The sequence below is a fragment of the Eubalaena glacialis genome, chromosome 5 (genome assembly GCF_028564815.1).
Source record: "Eubalaena glacialis isolate mEubGla1 chromosome 5, mEubGla1.1.hap2.+ XY, whole genome shotgun sequence".
Classification (NCBI taxonomy): Eukaryota; Metazoa; Chordata; class Mammalia; order Artiodactyla; family Balaenidae; genus Eubalaena; species Eubalaena glacialis.
Window position 1 is genome coordinate 91,441,377 of NC_083720.1, and position 23,489 is coordinate 91,464,865.

Sequence of the window (23,489 nt, forward strand, 5' to 3'; positions counted from 1 at the left end):
AGTGAAGAACAGATGCCCTCAGGAGACCTACACACAGAGGCAGGTCCAAATCCAAAGCTGAACCCCGGGAGCTGTGCGAACAAGGAAGAGAAAGGGAAATTTCTCCCAGCAGCCTCAGGAGCAGCGGATTAAAGCTCCACAGTCAACTTGATGTGCCTGCATCTGTGGAATACCTGAATAGACAACGAATCATCCCAAATTGAGGAGGTGGACTTTGGGAGCAAATGTAGACTTGGGTTTACTGTATGTGACTGACTGGTTTCTGGTTTTATGTTTATCTTAGTTTAGTATTTAGAGTTTATTATCATTGGTAGATTTCTTTATTGATTTGGTTGCTCTCTTCCTTTTTTTTTAATATATAGATATATATATTTTGTTCCTTTTTCTATTTTTGTGAGTGTGTATGTGTATGCTTCTCTGTGCGATTTTGTCTGTACAGCTTTTACCATTTGTCCTAGGGTTCTGTCTGCCCATTTTTGTTTGTTTGTTTTTTTAATATAGTTTTTAGTGCTTGTTATCATTGGTGGATTTGTTTCTTGGTTTGGTTGCTCTCCCTTTTTTTTTATTCTTTTTTTTTAATTACTTTTTAATTTTTTAAATTTTTATTAAATTTTAAATATTTTTTAAATTTAATAACTTTATTTATTTTTATTTTATTTTTTTCTTTCTTTTTTTCTCCCTTTTCTTCTGAGCCATGTGGCTGACAGGGTCTTGGTGCTCCGGCCGGGTGTCAGGCCTGTGCCTCTGAGGTGGGAGACCCGAGTTCAGGACATTGCTCCACAAAAGACCTCCCAGCTCCACGTAATATCAAACGGCGAAAGCTCTTCCACAGATCTCCATCTCAATGCTAAGACCCAGTTCCACTCAACAACCAGCAAGCTACAGTGATGGACACCCTTTGCCAAACAACAAGCAAGACAGGAACACAACCCCACCCATTAGCAGCGAGGCTGCCTAAAATCATAATAAGGTCACAGACACCCCAAAACACACCACTGGACGTGGTCCTGCCCACCAGAAAGACAAGATCCAGCCTCATCCACCAGAACACAGGCACTAGTCCCCTCCACCAGGAAGGCTACACAACCCACCAAAACAGCCTTAGCCACTGCGGGCAGACACCAAAGACAACGGGAACTACGAATCTGCAGCCTGCGAAAAGGGGACCCCAAACACAGTAAGCTAAGAAAAATGAGAAGACAGAGAAACACACAGCAGATGAAGGAGCAAGGTAAAAGCCCACCAGACCAAACAAATGAAGAGGAAATAGGCAGTCTACCTGAAAAAGAATTCAGAGTAATGATAGTAAAGATGATTCAAAATCCTGGAAATGGAATGCAGAAAATACAAGAAACGTTTAACAAGGACCTAGAAGAACTAAAGAGCAAACAAACAATGATGAACAACACAATAAATGAAATTAAAAATTCTCTAGAAGGAATCAATAGCAGAATAACTGAGGCAGAAAAATGGACAAGTAACCTGGAAGATAAAATAGTGGAAATAACTACTGCAGAGCAGAATAAAGAAAAAAGAATGAAACGAATTGAGGACAGTCTTAGAGACCTCTGGCACAACATTAAACACACCAACATTCAAATTATAGGGGCCCCAGAAGAAGAATAGAAAAAGAAAGGTACTGAGAAAATATTTGAAAAGATTATAGTTGAAAACTTCCCTAATATGGGAAAGGAAATAGTCAATCAAGTCCAGGAAGCACAGAGAGTGCCATACAGGATAAAACCAATGAGAAACATGCCAACACACATATTAATCAAACTCTGAAAAATTAAATACAAAAAAAGAATATTAAAAGCAGCAAGGGAAAAACAACAAATAACGTACAAGGGAATCCGCATAAGGTTAAGAGCTGATCTTTCAGCAGAAACTCTGCAAGCCAGAAGGGAGTGGCAGGATATATTTAAAGTGAAGAAAGGGAAAAACCTACAACCAAGATTACTCTACTCAGCAAGGATCTCATTCAGATTCGAGGAAGAAATTAAAACCTTTACAGACAAGTAAAAGCTAACAGAATTCAGCACCACCAAACCAGCTCTACAACAAATGCTAAAGGAACTTCTCTAGGCAGGAAACACAAGAGAAGGAAAACACCTACAATAACAAACCCAAAACAATTAAGAAAATGGTAATAGGAACATACATATCGATAATTACCTTAAATGTAAATGGATTAAATGCTGCCATCAAAAGACACAGACTGGCTGAATGGATACAAAAACAAGACCCGTATATATGCTGTCTACAAGAGACCCACTTCAGACCTAGGGACACATACAGACTGAAAGTGAGGGGATGGAAAAAGATATTCCATGCAAATGGAAATCAAAAGAAAGCTGGAGTAGCAATTCTCGTATCAGACAATATAGACTTTAAAATAAAGACTATTACAAGAGTCAAAGAAGGACGCTACATAATGATTGAGGGATCCATCCAGGAAGAAAGATATAACAACTGTAAATATTTATGCACCCAACATAGGAGCACCTCAATACATAAGGCAAATGCTAACAGCCATAAAAGGAGAAATCGACAGTAACACAATCATAGTAGGGGACTTTAACACCCCACTTTCACCAAAGGACAGGTCAACCAAAATGAAAATAAATAAAGAAACACAAGCTTTAAATGAACATTAAACAAGAAGGACTTAACTGATATTTACAGGACATTCCATCCAAAAACAACAGAATAAACTTTCTTCTCAGGTGCTCATGGAACATTCTTCAGGATAGGTCATATTTTGGGTCACAAATCAAGCCTTCATAAATTTAACAAAATTGAAATCGTATCAAGTGTCTTTTCCGACAACAATGCTATGAGACTAGGTATCAATTACAGAAAAAAATCTGTAAAAAATACAAACACATGGAGGCTAAACTATGCACTACTAAATAACCAAGAGATCACTGAAGAAATCAAAGAGGAAATCAAAAAATACCTAGAAACAAATGACAACGAAAACATGACAACACAAAACCAGCAGCAAAGAGGGAAGTTTAAGCAATACAATTGTACCTCAAGAAACAAGAAACATCTCAAATAAACAACTTAACCTTACACCTAGAGCAATTAGAGAAAGAAGAACAAAAAAACCCCAAAGTTAGCAGGAGAGAAATCATAAAGATCAGATCAGAAATAAATTAAAAAGAAATGAAGGAAACAATAGCAAAGATCAATAAAACTAAAGGCTGGTTCTTTGAGAATATAAACAAAATTGATAAACCATTAGCCAGACTCATCAAGAAAAAAAGGGAGAAGACTCAAATCAACAGAATTAGAACTGAAAAAGGAGAAGTAACAACTGACACTGCAGAAATACAAAGGATCATGAGAGATTACTACAAGCAACTCTATGCCAATAAAATGGACAACCTGGAAGAAATGGACACATTCTTAGAAAAGCACAACCTTCCGAGCCTGAACCAGGAAGAAATAGAAAATATGAACAGACCAATCACAAGCACTGAAATTGAAACTGTGATTAAAAATCTTCCAACAAACAAAAGCCCAGGACCAGATGCCTTCACAGGCGAATTCTATCAAACAGAGAAGAACTAACACCTATCCTTTTCAAACTCCTCCAAAATATAGCAGAGGGAAGAACACTCCCCAACTCATTCTACAAGGCCACCATCACCCTGATACCAAAACCAGACAAAGATGTCACAAAGAAATAAAACTAGAGGCCAATATCACTGATGAACATAGATGCAAAAATCCTCAACAAAATACTAGCAAACAGAATCCAACAGCACATTAAAAGGATCATATACCATGATCAAGTGGGGTTTATCCCAGGAACGCAAGGATTCTTCAATATAGGCAAATCCATCAATGTGATAAACCATATTAACAAATTGAAAGAGAAAAACCATATGTTCATCTCAACAGGTGCAGAAAAAACTTTCAACAAAATTCAACACCCATTTATGGTAAAAACCCTCCAGAAAGTCGGCATAGAGGGAACTTACCTCAACATAATAAAGGCCATATATGACAAACCCACAGCCAACATCGTTCTCAATGGTGAAAAACTGAAACCATTTCCTCTAAGATCAGGAAGCAGACAAGGTTGTCCACTCCCACCACTATTTTTCAACATAGTTTTGGAAGTTTTAGCCACAGCAATCAGAGAAAAAAAAGAAATAAAAGGAATGCAAATCAGAAAAGAAGAAGTAAAGCTGTCACTGTTTGCACATGACATGATACTACACATAGAGAATCCTAATGATGCTACCAGAACACTACTACAGCTAATCAATGTATCTGGTAAAGTAGCAGGATACAAAATTAATGCACAGAAATCTCTTGCATTCCTATACACCAATGCTGAAACATCTGAAAAAGAAATTAAGGAAACACTCCCATTTACCACTGCAACAAAAAGAATAAAATACCTAGGAATAAACCTACCTAAGGAGACAAAAGACCTGTATTCAGAAAACTATAAGGCACTGATGAAAGAAATTAAAGATGATACAAACAGATGGAGAGACATACCATGTTCTTCAATTCAAAGAATCAACATTGTGAAAATGACTATACTACCCAAAGCAATCTACAGATTCAGTGCAATCCCTATCAAACTACCAATGGCATTTTTCATAGAACTAAAACAAAAACATCCACAATTTGTATGGAAACACAAAAGACCCCGAATATCCAAAGCAATCTTGAGAAACAAATACGGAGCTGGAGGAATCAGGCTCCTGGACTTCAGACTATACTACAAAGCTACAGTCATCAAGATAGCATTGTACTGACATAAAAACAGAACTACAGATCAATGGAATAGGATAGAAAGCCCAGAGATAAACCCACGAACATATGGTCACCTTATGTTTGATAAAGGAGGCAAGAATATACAATGGAGAAAAGACAGCCTCTTATTGAAGAGGGTGTCTTCAATAAGAGGGTGTCTTCAGCACCATTCAATAAGTGGTGCTGCAAAAACTGGACAGCTACATGTAAAAGAATGAAGTTAGAATACTCCCTAACACCATACACAAAAATAAACTCAAAATGGATTAAAGACCGAAATGTAAGACCGGACACTATAAAACTCTTAGAGGAAAACATAGGCAGAACACTCTATGACATAAATCATAGAAAGATCCTTTTTGACCCACCTCCTAGAGAAATGGAAATAAGAACAAAAATAAACAAATGGGACCTAATGAAACTTCAAAGCTTTTGCACAGCAAAGGAAACCATAAACAAGACGAAAAGACAACCCTCAGAATGGGAGAAAATATTTGCAAATGAAGCAACTGATAAAGGATTAATCTCCAAAATTCACAAGCAGCTCATGTAGCTCAATATCAAAAAAACAAACAACCCAGTCCAAAAATGGGCAGAAGACCTAAATAGATATCTCTCCAAAGAAGAGATACAGATTGCCAACAAACACACGAAAGGATGCTCAACATCACTAACCATTAGAGAAATGCAAATCAAAACTACAATGAGGTATCACCTCACACCAGTCAGAATGGCCATCATAAAAATCTACAAACAATAAATGCTGGAGAGGGTGTGGAGAAAAGGGAACCCTCTTGCACTGTTGGTGGGATGTAAATTGATACAGCCACTATGGAGAACAGTATGGAGGTTCCTTAAAAAACTAAAAATAGAACTACCATACTACCCAGCTATCCCACTACTGAGCATATACCCTGAGAAAACCATAATTCAAAAAGAGGCATGTACCACAATGTTCATTGCAGGTCTATTTACAATAGCCAGGACATGGAAGCAACCTAAGTTTCCATCGACAGATGAATGGATAAAGAAGGTGTGGCACATACATACAATGGAATACTACTCAGCCATAAAAAGAAACAAAATTGAGTTATTTGTAGTGAGGTGGATGGACTTAGAGACTGTCATACAGAGTGAAGTCAGTCAGAAAGAGAAAAATAAATACCATATGCTAACACATATATATGGCATCTAAAAAAAAATGGTTCTGAAGAAACTAGGGGCAGGACAGGAATAAAAACGCAGATGTAGAGAATGGACTTGAGGACACAGGGAGTGGGAAGGGTAAGCCAGGATGAAGTGAGAGAGTGGCATGGACTTATACATATTACCAAATATAAAATAGATAGCTTTTGGGAAGCAGCTGCATAGCACAGGGAGATCAGCTCAGTGCTTTGTGACCACCCAGAGGGGTGGGATAAGGAGGGTGGGAGGGAGGGAGATGCAAGAGGGAAGAGATATGGGAACATATGTATATGTATAGCTGATTCACTTTGTTATGAAGCAGAAACTAACACACCATTGTAAAGCAATTATACTCCAATAAAGATGTTAAAAAAAAAAAAGTAATGAAGAACTGATGTGTACAACATGGATGAACCTTTAAAACATGCTAAGTTAATGAAGCCAGTCACAAGGAACACATATTGTATGATTCAATTTATGCACAATGCCTAGACTAGTCAAATCCACAGAGACAGGAAACAGATTAGCGGTTGCCTAGAACTGAGGGGGTAGGGAAAGGAATGGGAGGAAATAGAGAGTGACTGCTAACAGGTACAGGGTTTCCTCTTGGGGCGATAAAAATGTTCTAAAATTAATTGTCGTGATGGTTACACAATTCTGTGAATATAGTAGAAACCACTAAATTTTAAATAGGAGAATTGTATAATATGTGAATTATATCTCGATAAAGCCAGCTGAAAAATAGATAACACTTTGTAGCAGTAAATGACATAGGTAACTAATTTGTGTAGAAAAAGAGAACGAAATAAATACTTATCCATATTACTAAGCATAAATCTGGGAGGATAGAGAGGGAGGCAAAGCTAGGAGAAAGACCTCTTCTGAGTCTAATGCCACAAACTGAAAATATTTTATCTCATCCAATTAGTGCAGCTAGCAAATGTTCTAATAATCTGTGACAACATTTCTCAACGTGCTTCAAAGCCTCAGTTACATACACAGTCCTCAATAATTTGAATACTGGGGGGAAAGCAGTTCTATATTAGTAAAAGAGAAAGATTTTTAAATGCATTTATTTTGAAAGGTTGAACAGGAAAACAGAGCTGACAACAAAATGTTACTTTTATCAGGAAGACCTAGTTATAAAAAACAGACTAGCTAAACCAAGGTAATATACATAGGGTGGAGGATCTTCCTTAAAGTGTTAAACCAGTGTTTAACCAGTGTTAAACCCACTGCAGAAAAACACAGCTAAGTGCTGCCGCTTTAACTATGGGATAAAACTTTAGAAGACAATTTGATTTGCATATTGACTATGTCCTGTGCCTTTGCCTATATTTATGAATCTTTAAAGAAAGATTTCGGTTAAATACAAAAATTCCATGGGTAAGATATGACAAACAATGCTAAGCGTATCACAGATGGGCAGAAGCTTCAGGTAAATTAAATTAATACAAGGGATTGAGTATCTATCAGTTAGGATGCTTAGAGAAGCAAGTAACAGAGAGAAAACTATATGAAATGGAAACAGGAAAGGATTAATCATCTCATATACATGAAGTTGTATGAAAGGAGTGCTTAGCTGCTCAACTGACCTCAAGGATCCCAGAACTTTTAACCCTTCTACCTTGTATCCCTATTCTCCAGTGACGTCTCTCCTAATGTTTCCAAGCTAACTGAAGCAGTTCTGGGTGTCTGCTACTGACAATTCCACATCCAAAGGGAGGAAGGAAGGGAGGAAGGAAAGAAGGAAGGGAGGGAGGAGGGGAGGGAGGAAGGAAGGAAGGGAGGAAAGAAAGGAGGGAAAAAAGAAATAAGACATTTACTTGATGTATCCCTTATTTGGGAAAAGGTCTTTTCAGAGGTCCCCTGGTTGACTCCCTCTCAGGTCCCAGAGCCAGAATCAGGTTACATGACCATGCTTAAACCAACCCCTGGCAAAGGGAATGAGACCACAGTGACTGGCTCATGATTTCCCCCTAGAGCTGGAGAGTGCAGTCATCACCTAAAATCCACTGGGAGGGAAGAACAATGAACAAAGGCAGAGCTCTTCCAGGAAGAAAGGTGAGCAACAACTACAAAACAAAGGTGATCAGAATGATACGTGATCCAAACACCATCTCACACACAGAACAAATAAAAAGGCTGTGACCTACAGAGGGGAAAGCTATGATGAAGTCTTCAAATTCGTAAAGGACCACGGGAGACAGAAGATCCCTGATTAATTTAATTTCAGGCCTTACAAACTATAGCTCTCCGCCAATACATGCAGGGCAGACTCCTGAGAGGCAGTAATTAGACCATTCATGTAAAGGCTGACTCACCATCAATTGAGAATATAGTCTTTGGATAGAAGGTTGAACTGGCTAATCTAAGATTCCTTGTACCCCCTTCTCTAGTTTGGCTGAATCAAGCATGTAGGAAATTTGCCCACAACTTCCTCCCTCATCCTCTTAACAAATCTGCCAATTCAAATTAAAAACCTAAAACTGATATTCTTAAGTGGCAAGAAAAGAAACAACAAAATGATTTTTCATAGGTCGAACAGCCTTTTCTTGTATCAGACAATAAAGAAAATTCAAAGGGGTCTAAAGCAATTCTAAACATCAGTACCATTTGTCATTTCTCTCATTTTCTTCAATCACAGCTCCATTCCTATCACAGGCATGTTCTTATGGTTGGTCTAAGTAGAAGAACAGATTGCTGATCACACAAGGGCTCTGGCTTCAGCCAGAAGTTACTAAATAAATACCAATATCTGAGAATTCCTTATGCCTTTCTTTGTTGTTATTCTAACTGCCAACATGAACAAGCAAAGGAGCAATGAAAGAATCTGCCACTAAGACCATGGGGGGAGCCCGTTACTTCCAATCACGCCCCTCTTCTCTACCAAGTCCTACCTTCCAATTTCCATTCTGACCTATTTTCATGCAGTTAATATTGATGGTTATTTAGACAAATAATATGATCTCAACCCAAACTTATTTGACATTAAGAACAGAACTTCAGTCGATTGCAAGCAAAGTTATTAAGTTTATATTCAATTACTGCAAAATTTGAGTCAAGACATTCTCCCTGACACCACATTTGAAAATAAATTTAACAAAATGTAGATGTGAAATCTACTTAGGTTTTTCTTGTGTTCAAAATCAGCTCAGATTTTGAGATGTGAGGTGAAAAGGACCTAAATTTAATTGAGAAAGGTCTTTGATTGCTCCACACTCCCCTTCACCTCAATCATTTACATTTTTATTTACACATTTGATAGCAGATATTAACCATAAAGAGCACAAGTGACTCTAAAAGGCAAAACTCCTGACCCTAATGCAGCAAGTGTCAGCCAAAGTTTGTCTTTTCCTTTGTTTTGGAGAGGAAAATAGGAAGCCACCCCATGCAGCTCATATCTAAAAATGTAACCACTTATCTCTGCTGGCCCACAGATTTCACCAGTGTATTATTTGCCAGGCACATCATATTGCTACTTACACAGAACTTTTCACCAAAACCTAGACCTATTTTTTTAAACCTAAAGAGTTAATTTTTGAGTATAAATCCAATGGGGGAAACTCTCTGTTTTTATCTCACCTGATCTTTTGCCTGTCATGTATGCACTTCACCTTATTACCCTCTCCTCTCAGAGGAAGCTATAGAAGTTTAAGGTTCAGACCCCTTATTTGCACAGGCATTTCCATGATGCACTGCAAAAATAAGACATTTTAACCTCAACTGTTTAGATCACTGTCTTTTTCACTTTGACTTCCCCTCTATCACCCTTGCCCTCATGTTGGGAGGCATTGGTGAGCATTTGGGGGATCTGTATAGATAGAAATTGAGTTGGGAGTATATTCAGTTTGGGTTCAGTGGGATATATTTCTGTGGTTCACAGTAACTTTCTTGCACAGTTCAGTTATTGCTAGCTGTCGCCAGGGTAGAAATGCCTTTCTGGGTTACAAAAACATGAGTAACAAGCTAGTTTATGAGTGTTGTCAATTCAAAGATTACTTATGATTAGTCACTGTGTGTGCAATCTTGAAATGCCATGAAATCTTAAAGCTCATATATGAAAGAAATTTGATAGATGCATCCCACATTTTGGCAATAATCCTAAAAATTTACATGACATTATCAGTAATAGACTGTGATACTTACAAGAACTTCTCTAAATTTTTCAACAATAAAAATATAATTTTAAACAGCCATGATAAATACTGAGTTAATTATTTTTCTACCTCTGTAGAAAATATTACAAAATTGTTGTAATATGAAGAAGCAATATCAGAGTAAGCGCACCTCCCAAAAAAGTAGAAGAAAAAATGTTGTATAAGTGCAACAGCTGTTTCAATTAAGAAAATTATGTTTTCACTGAATTTTGTGATATTTGTGGCATTTTTTAAACTCTTTACTTTGTAATTTTTCATGGTTTCTTTCTCATTCTAAGTAATCACATTACTACCTAATTTGTATTAATGATTCTGCATTAGTCATCTTTAAAGGGACCCCCACATTGATTAAGTTTCAGATCCCAGAAACCCTAAAGCTACATTTGACTCATGGCTGAAAATGCTATTTTTCCTTGGCCTAGGAGAAATCATACTCTTCGTATTTTCCTCCCCTGTACTGACTACTCCTTCTCTGTCTCATTTCCATTTCCTAGACCTTTCTCTAACCCATAAAAAAAAAACATACTTCATGGAGGAGGCATGAAGACTCTGCTCTGGACCTCCTACTCTTTTCTGACAATTTACTTCCCTTAGGTGATCCCATCCAATCTCAGGGCTCCAAAGAGCATCTTCCAACTGTGGATGTCACCTAACTTCTCTGTGAGGCTCCAGTCTTGGTTACACAACTGCCTACTCGACATTTCCAAAGGAACATCTCAAACTCCACAGCCCAAAGAGGACTCTTGAGTTTGCTGTCTAAACCCGCTGTTCCCCTAGTGGTCCCCATTTTAGGAAATGGCCCATCAGTACTTTTCCTCACATCTAAAGTCTGAGAGTTACCACTGTTGCCTCTCTTTCTCTCACTCCACACATCACATTTGTCAGCAAGTCTTGTCAAGCTACCCTCAAAACATATCCCAAATCCATTACTCCTTTCCATCTCCCTTCCTGCTGCTATTATAGTCCAAGCCACCATCATGCCTCACCTCAAAGACAAGTCTCTGCCTTAGACTCTCGCCCCTCCCCCATTACATTCTCTACAGAGCAAGGTGATCTTTTTTTAAAAAGTAAATTGTACCACATCATCCTTCTGCTTAAAATCATCCATGGCACCTAAAATTAAACATTTTACTCTGGCTTAGAAAGCCATACAAGATCTGGCTTTTTCCCACCTCATTTACTTTGTCTTCTAACCCAAAGCTCACCTTCTTAGCAGTTCCTCTCTGTCTGATATGTTTTGCCCCCCGATCCTCCTGATTTTCCTCAAATCTCACACTTTTTTTTCAGCTGTCAACCTAAATATCATCTCTTCCTGAGCACCTCAAATGTGTCAGTCACTTCTTGTCACATCACTCTATTTCATTTCTCTGTGTCACACTTAGACCTTTGATAATCTGAGAGTTTTCTTATATGTTTATTGGTTTACTATCCATCTCTCCCTAGAAATCTTATCTGCTATTTTCATCATGGTGTCCCCACCAGCTAGAACAGTGCTGTACATACCTTCTTACAATTGTTCTGAAAATTGAACCCTCAATACATTGTTCTGAAAAATGACATGATAATCTTGGTGTTGATGACTCCAAGCCTGTCTCAAAGATTAAATTATATTGTTTGGTTTGAAAAAGGGGTAGACAAAGCTGTTACCACATCTTTCTTCATATGACCACAGCTTGGAACTATTCAATATATTTTTCCACTTAAAAGAGGCACTGAACAATATAATCAGTTTTGTGGTCATAAATATGCTCCAGGAGCCACATGACCAGGCTTTGGCACTATGGAAAAGCAGGTAAGGCACTCCTGCACTAGAAAAAGACATCCCATTTAGTTTTTCAGGTGAGATTTGCTTATTGTGTCTGTGAAAGAGGCATCAAAACTACAAAAACCTACATTTAATCCCTTATATGACTATTCCCAAATTGCTGTTCTTAGCAGAATTCTTTTTTTTTTTTTTGAAATTAAAAATGTTTCCTTTATTACATAAAGCCAGTACTGCTACTTCTAAATTCCACTGTTTGTGCATCTCTGTGTTGTTCAGTGTTACGCCTGTGATGTGAAAGGCAGTCACTTCCAGGTGTCCTCAGCGTGGCTTCCCTCAGCTGTTGACCGTCACACCTGCTCCCCGCTTCAGACAGTCTGCAAACTACTCTAGGAAATTAAGAAGCTTGCCCAGGCCCCAGAGTAAACATAATGGTCTTCCAAACCTTATTGTACCAGAAGCAACACAGTTCTGAAGGAGACACAATTAAAGACATCCCGGTATCCCAGTCTGTCAATACACCACCTCACCACTTTCATCAATAAAGTGGATTACACTGGAGCCCTAATTTGCATTATAATTCGTTGTTACAGGACAGTGCACATTCTCCAGATTTCCAAGATGCAAGGTCACTCTCAGAACAGCCTCCCGACTAGACCAGCGAGCAGCTGCAGGTGCAGGAGCTGCTTCCTGGGTGCCAACTACGTGCATAAAGTAGCGCTGTGCAAGATCAGTGCTGGTTCTAAGCAGTCTCCACCACACGTCTGGTAGAATCTTACGTAGTTAGTAAGTACATTAGTGCTGTTACATGTAGTGAGGAGAATTATTTTCCATTATTCAGTTTAGCTCAACAGAGAAAAAAGAATGTGGGCCAAAATTATAACCAGATTATGACCAATTCTCTAAGCAAAAGAAACAAAGTAACTGCTGGGGTTAATGAAGATGCAGTAATTCTCTTCATGTGGCCTTGGACTGTTTTGTGAACTGCACTATTAAAACTCATGAGCTTAACAAAAATCTTTACAAGTCAACTAATCAAACCGGCATTTGGCCAGTAAGAATTTAATTTCACACCAATACAACTTTAGAGTTTAGATTTATTTAGGGCCATTTGCACATGTTCATGGAATAGTTTACCCTAGCAAATGACAAGACAGCTCCCCTCAGCGAGTCCCTGGCCTAAACGTATCAGCTTTACTTACATAGCAAAAGGATAACATTAAACACGGAAGCTTTCAGTTTGTGGCACCCAGTGATGGTCTACACAGGGCATCCTTCAAAAGCTACAATTAAGGATCCACCTAGCTTTTCAGCAATACAAGCCCGATTGAGGTCTTCTAGCCCATTTGCTTGACATTCATGTTTTATGCCTTGAAATTTCTTTTTGATCGCATCCTTGGAGCTCGCATAGATCATTTTACTTTTCAGAGGTGCTAGTTCTGGAGCCCACAAAAAAAACATCAACTCCTCTTTCCTGGATCCCTTTGTTTCGAAGCTTGCATCATACAAAGCATAGCGACAATCTTTTTCAGGAGGCATTCCCACAAAATGCTTGAAAGGATCAGTTATGGTTACACCGATATCTCCAACCAAGATCTCTTTGCCTTCTTCTACAATGATGCACTTTTTGTCTGCACTGAGACAAAAAATGACAGCTTTCTTTCTTTTCTTGATTTCTTCTGGTGTGGAGCACTTCCGAACTTTCATGTCATAAAAAATGCGACATACTTCATCAGCAACTTGCACTCCTGAGGCCATCTTCGCCGCGGCGGTCGCAGAGCGCGGAGAGGGAGCCGGCGAGCACCAAGTCTGCGGAGCGTCCTCCTCACAGCAGCCCCGCTAGCCTCCCAGGAGCAGAATTCTTTTACAACATGGTGTTCTACAATGCTTGTGTAGAGGTAGCAACTAGTTTGTCTTAGAGAATTTATTCCTAGGCTTTCAATAGTGCCAATGTCATGAATACACATAAGGCCTGGCATGATTATGCCATTTAAGAATGTCTAGGATGAACTATAATCTGTGGAATATATTCTACTACTGCAAAAGTGTAGACTCCATGAAGCTTTTGTCAATCAGCATTATCGGTCCAATCCATCTGGTGGCTGGTACCATCACCACCATCTCTCTCACCTGCCTTGCTAGAGATACTTTCATAAGGGTGCCAGCAAGAGGGACCAGATAGACAAAACAGTATGAATGTTTCCATCCATCTCTACCCTCAGAAAAAGAAGAAATAGGAGGAATAGGAGAAGGAGTGTTGAAGGGATGGGGAGAGAGAAATAAAAAGAGGAAGGAAGGAAAAGGGAAGGGAGAGAGGAAGAGAACAGAGAGAAAGAGAAAGGAAGGAAGGAAGGAAGAGGGACTTCCCCAGTGGCACAGTGGATAAGAATCCGCCTGCCAGTGCAGGGGACATGGGTTCGATCCCTGGTCCAGGAAGATCCCACATGCCACAGAGCAACTAAGCCCGTGCACCACAACTACTGAGTCCACGAGCCACAACTACTGAAGCCCGTGCACCTAGAGCCCGTGCTCCGCAACAAGGGAAGCCACTGCAATGAGAAGACTATGCACTGCAACAAAGAGTAGCCCCGCTCGCCACAGCTAGAGAAAGCCTGTGTGCAGCAACGAAGACCCAACACAGCCAAAACTAAATGAAATTAAATCTTTAAAAAAAAAAAATTAAGAAGGAGATGGGGAGGGAGAAAGGGAGGGGGGGAGGGAGAAAGGGAAGGAGGGAGGGAGGGAGGGAGGGAGGGAGGGGGGGTGGGGGGGAGGGAGGGAGGAAGACAGGCGGAAAGAAAGAAACCGCCATCAGATAAGATGTTCCAAAAGAAAATAGCACTAACACACAATTTCCATTATTTCCACTGAAGAGACAGACTGCAGACAAGTGAAAGGACAGCATACCTTTTCATAAAGTCATCTACAGACCTTTAAGAGTGTCAGAGCCTAATTCTGGCCAGAGAAGTTGGCCAGATATCTAAAACTGGAGAGGATCAAGTCTGACCCAATCCTGGCTGGATCTACGAATTCCTGAAGGTCAAGTAGCATTTAGCACAAAGTGACTGCCTGTCTAAAGTGAATCTGAGCTACTCAGAACAGATGTCAGGGGAAAAAAAAAAAAAAAAAGCAAAACAAAAAACAGAACAGTTGATAATGGGAAAAGAATGGCACAGATTTCTCAATAATATCTGAGGTCATTTTTACTGACAGATTCCAAAATGGTAGCAAATCATAAGTATAGTAGATTGGTAATCAAAAGAAACTATATGAAACCAAACATTTAAAAGATAGGTGTGGACACACTAGTGGAAAATCTAGCCCTATCCTAATGCCAGTATATTTAGAAATAAGGCCAGCGCTATTTTATGACAAATTGAACATTTTTCAGACCTAGAAATTTGTAGCTACAGATACAAAAATAGAATGATACTGGGGGAAGAAAGTTTGTTACACTAACTGGCTCCAAATATTTTCCAAAATTTCAAAGTAATGAAACCCAAACCCAAACCCAATATATTTCTGAAAATATTTTTCATAAATAAATTATGCATGTTGAAGGCAATATATGCCACCCATTATGTTCATATGTAATGGGGCATTATTGGAAGTTTTAAAGAGAAACAATACTTTTAAAGTTTAAGGGTTGTTTCCTTTTATTCAAGGAATCATATTTATAAAAACAGAAACTGACTACAAAAATAAAAGCATGTGCTTTGAAATCTGAAAAAGTATTGGCCAGCAATAAACTTTATCATCTGCAAAGTATCATCTATAACAATAGAGTCATGTTATAATATATGCATTCATAATATATTTTCTGTATTAATATAATTAATAGAATATAATGTAATACAACATAACATAATTAAGTAAATATAGTCATAGTATGTATACCAGTCAATGAACATATTTGGGATATTATTATTTCCATAAAACTGATCTTTCTTTTTCCTTCTCGTAAACAAAATTGTCCCAATTACGTTGAGGAAGTACAAGCTAGAACTCAGGTATTTTACATTTCAAATTGCTTCCAAATGAAACTGTTTGCTTGAGCTGCCATATCTGGCCAGAAAACAGCACGTTAGCACAGGAGTCCACCAGGCCCTCCTGTTCAAACTGCCTCAGCAAACAGCCTCCATCTTTCAACTAAATTTCTTAATAAGTCAAATTCAGTACTGGTCTGGGGGCCTACAGTTCTCATAATACATATGTAGGCTTGAGCCAATTTTATGCATCAGAGCCAATGGGGTCTTTGTAGCATAGTCGGTCTTAGCCACACACTCCTACCAAATGAGACAGGTTCCCTTGCTTCGCACCACCACCTTCTTCAGAGCCTCTCCCACAACCTGAAACCACTATTTTGGTTGCAACTACTTGCCCATGTCAAATTGCCAAATACTGTTCTACCCGGTTTCAAGCTGATGATCTCCTAAGGAGTGTAACAGATTTTATCTCGAAGAACACTAAACATGAAGAATGGTCTTGAAAGAAGGTCAGAGAGGGGCCTGGGGAGTGAGAAATGCCCCTGAATCCATTGCTGCGTACTTTGACTCTACTTAGAAATTTGCTATTACATTTGTATATCAAAAGATCTGAAGAGTCCTACTGTAAAAGAAACCTGGGTGCTCAACCAAATGCTCCCTAAACATATTTGACTACAAACCTTTGCTCTGCTTTATTACATTTCCTCATTTCATTTTTACTACCTATTAACATTCTAAAGAAAACAGGCAGAGAATGTCAGATACCACAGTATGATCTCACTTATATATGAAATCTAAAAAAAAAAAGAAAAATAGCTCATAGAGAACAGACTGGTGGCTGCCAGAGGCAGGGGGGTGGGAGGTGGACGAATGGGTGAAGGGGGTCAAAAGATACAAACTCCCAGTTATACAGTAAATGAGTCATGGGGATGTGATGTACAGCACGGTGACTATAGATAATAATACTGTATTGCATATTTGAAAGCTGCTAAGAGAGTAGATCTTAGAAGTTCTCATTACAAGAAAAAAAAAATTGTAACTATGTATAGCAACAGACCATTTTGCAAGATACACAAATATGGAAACTTGTACACCTGAAACTAATATAATATGTTAATTATACCTCCAAAAATGCAGAAATAATGACATCATCCCTCTGAGGAGAATCTGCATTTATTAGGAAGTTCCTGAAGAATCTTTGATAATATCATTGCAGATCCCATGGCTGCTGGTAGTAGAAATAGTTGTAGTCAGAGAACCATTCCTAACACATCTTGAATTATTCCACCTAGTAGCTACAGAGTCTGCCTGCTGTTAAAAATAGCAGCTAAGATTTATTGAGAGTTTAGTGTGTAATGTTCAGGGTTCCAAGTATTTACATATATTTACAAATGCAAGTCGCCTAACAATCCAATAGATAAGCACTATTTGTTATCCATGTCAGACAGATGAGGAAACTGAGGCACAAAAATGTTAAATCACTTAAAGGTAAACACAGCTAGTGTGTGGTGGAAGTTGGATTCAAATCCAAGCATCTGGCTCCAGAATCCCTGCATATTAATATCTTTAATAAACATTTAAAATGAGATAAATCTGTATATTAATATCTTTAATAAACATTTAAAATAAGATAAATCTTTAATAAACATTTAAAATGTGATAAGGCCATAATTACCCTTTGGAGAGCAACCAAGTAATACAAACACAAAGTGGTATGGTCCCAGTATATAGTCTTTAAGACTGGTACTTGTTGATTTTCTTCCACTTTGCTTGTGAAAAAAGTGTTCTAAAACAAGGACCAGAGAGCAAACTCATTAGGAATGGTTGTCATGATAGTTAAGTTTAAGTAAAGTACCAACTGAGCTTCAGGAGTTAAAAGAGAGACTCCCTTCCTCCAAAAACAGCAAACTTCTCATTCAACAGTGAGAAAAGGAAGAACTGGATAGATTTTTACTTTAGGGTCGTATTAACTTTGCCAATTTGCTTGGCAAAGGTGGGAATACGTGTAGACACACACACTTCTGAACTTTTACAACAAAGACGAGGAAAATTAATATTTTACGCTCATTCACAATGACTAAAAGCATTTTGAATTAAAATATTGATGAAATAAGTAAATTCTATATTTCAACTCATAAGGACTGGCCATCTTATTTTGTGGTACTAATTTTTTGAATTAAGTGTTGGATCTTTTATTACAAAGTAATACATTATTGCATAGAATTCTGAAATATTAAATTTTATCCTAATAATTCGCTTTGACCTGAACATTTTTTGGTTTTACAGATAATTTGTTATAAAATGATTTGTTGTCGAAAGGGCTAGAACGACTAAATTAAGAAAACCCAAGGGTATGGGGAATTGTGATTGATTAGAAAATATATAGGGCTTCCCTGGTGGCGCAGTGGTTAAGAATCTGCCTGCCAATGCAGGGCACACGGGTTCGAGCCCTGGTCTGGGGAGACCCCACATGCCGCGGAGCAACTAGGCCCGTGAGCCACAACTACTGAGCCTGCGCATCTGGAGCCTGTGCTCCGCAACAAGAGAGGCCACGACAGTGAGAGGCCCGCGCACCGCGATGAAGAGTGGCCCCCGCTCGCCGGAACTGGAGAAAGCCCTCGCACAGAAACGAAGACCCAACACACCCCAAAATAAAAAAAAAAATAATAAATAAATAAAAAGAAAATATATAGTATGAATTAGTTTAATTATATTATTAATATTTTATTAATATACTCATATTAATGGAAATGTAAGGTCATGTTTTGGATTCAAACCACCCCATCACAAGTGTCAATTGCTGAAAAGGTTTGTAATGGTTTGGAACGCAAGCTTTGGAGTCTGACAGACCTGAGTAGAAATTCCAGCAGGTTCAGTGTTCTTGTCTGTAAAATTAGGATCAGTACAGCAATCAGCCTAGAGAGTTGCTTCAGGAATTGCTGGCTCAGCGCCTCAGCACAAGCTTGACACAGAGCACTTCACACTTCTTAGCTGCTATTACTGTTGTTCTTATTAGTCAGTAGGCTTTGTCCTAGATAATATCACTTTAGTTTAAAAATTAGGTTAATAAAATATAGATTGAGGAAGACCAGAAGAGGGATGTTAATAGCACTAGGAGGATGAAACAAAGATAGAAACAGTCAACAGTGCTTGGCCTGGATACGTAGGAATAGTGGAGGAGAAACAGGGTTTGAAATGCATGAAGACAGAATCTGGACTGCAGAAAATTCTCCCAACCCTCAGATGTGTAAAATTTTAACTGAAGGAATGGATTTTCATCAGTGCCTGCTCAAGATGGAAATTCACCCGTCAGAAATATACTACATAATTCAACATATGTAATTATGAACACTATGTACTGATTTTTTCTTTTAGGATGAGAAATGTACGAGATTGAATTCCTTTGTAAGGTACAACCCAATGGCAGTACTACAAACAATAAAGATGACTGTATGCACATGTTGTATGCTTCTCAGTTATCATTAATCAAATACTAATTCTGATCAACCATGCGAAAAGAAAATCTGACAACGTTCCATATTCTCTGCAAAAATGATATTGCAGAATCATTGATAAATAAAGAGGCAATTAAAGTTTGGCAGCTAAAAAGTGGAGGAAAAAACATAGAAATATGTCAAACAGTCACAATTAGAACACTGTGCTTCTACTGGATTTTGAAATGTTAGTAATATTTGTCAGCTTTATCAAGTTTGTAATTTTTATGATTCTTTTTCTCGTGCCAAATAAATAGCCAGTATTGTACCTAATTTTATACAAGCCTCAGACCCCACAAAACCTGAATCCACCCCTGACTTTAATATATCCTCTACAAAGCAATGTCCATAGTGCGTTGCTTAAAGATCCGCTATATCCTACAGCTAAAGAGAAAAACCTTTTAAATCATTTCTAAATGATTTTTAGAAGTAGCTAGATCTGCTGAAAAATGCTGATAATTCACTTACAAAGGCACTCACTTACCCCTACCAGCATTCATGTCCCCATGATCCCTACCTTCCCTGCTACACCACCCCTTGGAGAGAAACTGTGGAGAAAGTGTGCATTTTCTGCATACATGGTGCTTAGAATGGTAGGCTCCTCTTGTCTGGTTGGTTCATTATTTATACTTGCATATTTGCTTCTTCACTTGTTCTGCTTGTAAACAGGGCACGCCTGTGTAGTGCTCTAAGCCAACACAAGGAGGAAGTTCAAAGGATCAAGACAGAAGAAAGTCCTTGAGACACTTACTCAAGTGAACGGATTCAAAATGCCATGTATTGTAAGATAACCGTCTTAAACGGTAGAAATAACCATGGCAGGAAATTACCCAAAATGTAAATAGTAGAGTTCTTTGAGTTGTAGGGGTGTGTGCATTTTTTCTCCTCTACAATATGTGTAAAGTTTTTTTAGCACTTCTAAATGCAAAATGAAATCAAGATGTGCTACATTTACACCGAACGACAAAAATTAATAAATGAAGAATGTTTTTTCTAGTAACCCGAAATGTCCTACATCAGTGAATGAATTTTATCAGGCTCTGCTTGCTCATTGTCGACAGGCATTACTTACAAGAAACTGGCAGAACATAGCAAAGATTAGAGATAAATCACTTAATTTCACAGGCTGAAAATCATTAAACACATACACAACAGTAATAACACTCTGATTCATTTGCAGTATAAGGGAACAAAACCAATTTTATTTTTAACAGGTTTGGAATGCTCAGTGATCTGGGATCTAGGCCGGCAGAGAGGAACGAGAGCTACTCCAAATTAGATATTACATGCCTCTGGAATTAGTTAATATAGATTGTTGGATGTTTTACTCTAAACAGAAGTGGTTGTTTTGCTCTAAATGGAATGCAGTAGTTCCTAGATAAGTCACTAAAGCCAGGAGACATCAAAAGATGCCTCCATGTCACCAAAAAACAAACAAATATTTATTGAGGACTTACTACATGCTAACTATGTTGCCTGCTCTATCCCCAGCCTGGAGACACACTACTATTACATTTTACCCTGAGTTGTAAAGATGACACAGCTAAGCGGTGGCAGGTCTAAGATCAACAGATCCTACAGCCTGACTGTTCATTACTATACAGCACTGTCTTCTCTCAGAATCATGAAAGACTGATTCAAAACCAACATTTATCCTTAAAACATACAGCACACTTCATGTCCTTCTTTCCTACTCTCTCTGCTTCTTTGTTCATGAAATACTCATTATCTCAACAGACAATTACAGAAAGACGGTGATTCATCTTTGGGAGAGAGGACACAAAGTGAAGAGCAAGAACCACAAATGACAGGGAGCCCCTGTCACTGACTGACTGTGTCAGTGACTAAAGTCTATCCCAGACTGACAAGAGAGCAGAGCTTTAATGAGTGAGTCCAAGGCTGGTAATATTTGGAGGTGGAGGTAGTGGCCTTCATGTGATGAGAAACGAAATGGATAAATTCATTTTCTTACTGTCAGGAAGGAAAAGGGAATCCTAGGGCTGTATTTAAGATTATTAGAACGTACATCACTGAAAAAACAGTTTTCAAAGATCCAAGTTCACATCAGCCAACCATCCCAGAGGCCTCCATTCTCCAAATTACAGTCAATCAGTCTCTCTTTCTCGCCACCACCATCCCACGCCTCTCTCTCCCTCTCTCTTTTTCTCTCTGTCTCTCTCCCTCTCTCTGAAATACGGCCACTTACGCGACTAGAGACAAACTGATCATGATGTTACTTAAAAACAAGCATAGACCAAATGTCCATGCCCTCCTTGCCTTAAAAACAAAAACAGCAGCAATCAAAAGAGTGCTTAAAGTTAAGCATAAGAAATTGACAAAAGAATAGGAACAGAAAAATGGTCAAAATCGGTATCTAGAAGGTCTGATACTAAGGTGTAAGTGGTTAAATAAATGCAGATGGGGTTTTGAGAATATGAATGTTTTATAACTTTCTTTCGATCTAGTTTTCTTTTCTGGAATTTGAGTGAATGATGATTCACTGAATAACTGAATGAATGATGAAAACTATGAACTCTTTTTTTTTGTTTGTTTGTTTGTTTGTTTTGTTTGTTTATACTGCAGGTTCTTATTAGTCATCAATTTTATACACATCAGTGTATACATGTCAATCCCAATCGCCCAATTCAGCACACCACTATCCCCACCCCACCGCAGTTTTCCCCCCTTGGTGTCCATATGTCTGTTCTCTACATCTGTGTCTCAACTTCTGCCCTGCAAACCGGCTCATCTGTACCATTTTTCTAGGTTCCACATACATGCGTTAATATACAATATTTGTTTTTCTCTTTCTGACTTACTTCACTCTGTATGACAGTCTCTAGATTCATCCACGTCTCAACAAATGACTCAATTTCGTTCCTTTTTATGGCTGAGTAATATTCCATTGTATATATGTACCACAACTTCTTTATCCATTCGTCTGTTGATGGGCATTTAGGTTGCTTCCATGACCTGGCTATTGTAAATAGTGCTGCAATGAACATTCGGGTGCATGTGTCTTTTTGAATTACAGTTTTCTCTGGGTATATGCCCAGTAGTGGGATTGCTGGGTCATATGGTAATTCTATTTTTAGTTTTTTAAGGAACCTCCATATTGTTCTCCATAGTGGCTGTATCAATTTACATTCCCACCAACAGTGCAAGAGGGTTCCCTTTTCTCCACACCCTCTCCAGCATTTGTTGTTTGTAGATTTTCTGATGATGCCCATTCTAATTGGTGTGAGGTGATACCTCATTGTAGTTTTGATTTGCATTTCTCTAATAATTAGTGATGTTGAGCATCTTTTCATGTGCTTCTTGGCCGTCTGTATGTCTTCTTTGGAGAAATGTCTATTTAGGTCTTCTGCCCATTTTTGGATTGGGGTGTTTGTTTCTTTAATATTGAGCTGAATGAGCTGTTTATATATTTTGGAGATTAATCCTTTGTCCGTTGATTCGTTTGCAAATATTTTCTCCCATTCTGAGGGTTGTCTTTTCGTCTTGTTTATGGTTTCCTTTGCTGTGCAAAAGCTTTGAAATTTCATTAGGTCCCATTTGTTTATTTTTGTTTTTATTTCCATTACTCTAGGAGGTGGATCAAAAAAGATCTTGCTGTGATTTATGTCAAAGAGTGTTCTTCCTATGTTTTCCTCTAAGAGTTTTATAGTGTCCAGTCTTACATTTAGGTCTCGAATCCATTTTGAGTTTATTTTTGTGTATGGTGTTAGGGAGTATTCTAATTTCATTCTTTTACATGTAGCTGTCCAGTTTTCCCAGCACCACTTATTGAAGAGACTGTCTTTTCTCCATCGTATATCTTTGCCTCCTTTGTCATAGATTAGTTGACCATAGGTGCGTGGGTTTATCTCTGGGCTTTCTATCTTGTTCCATTGATCTATGTTTCTGTTTTTGTGCCAGTACCATATTGTCTTGATTACTGTAGCTTTGTAGTATAGTCTGAAGTCAGGGAGTCTGATTCCTCCAGCTCCGTTTTTTTCCCTCAAGACTGCTTTGGCTATTCGGGGTCTTTTGTGTCTCCATACAAATTTTAAGATGATTTTTTCTAGCTCCGTAAAAAATGCCATTGGTAATTTGATAGGGATTGCACTGAATCTGTAGA

General features: G+C 38.3%; 2 protein-coding genes across 2 annotated transcripts in view; both read right to left on the minus strand.

Moving 5' to 3' along the window:
- ADAMTS3 (ADAM metallopeptidase with thrombospondin type 1 motif 3) overlaps nucleotides 1–23,489 on the minus strand; it is a 288,657-nt gene that overhangs the window by 178,947 nt on the left and 86,221 nt on the right. The window lies entirely within an intron of this gene.
- Nucleotides 12,969–13,737, minus strand: LOC133092215 (destrin-like). The gene has a single exon (XM_061191450.1). The coding sequence runs from the start codon at nucleotides 13,645–13,647 to the stop codon at nucleotides 13,150–13,152; it is 498 nt and encodes a 165-aa protein (XP_061047433.1). The 5' UTR covers nucleotides 13,648–13,737; the 3' UTR covers nucleotides 12,969–13,149.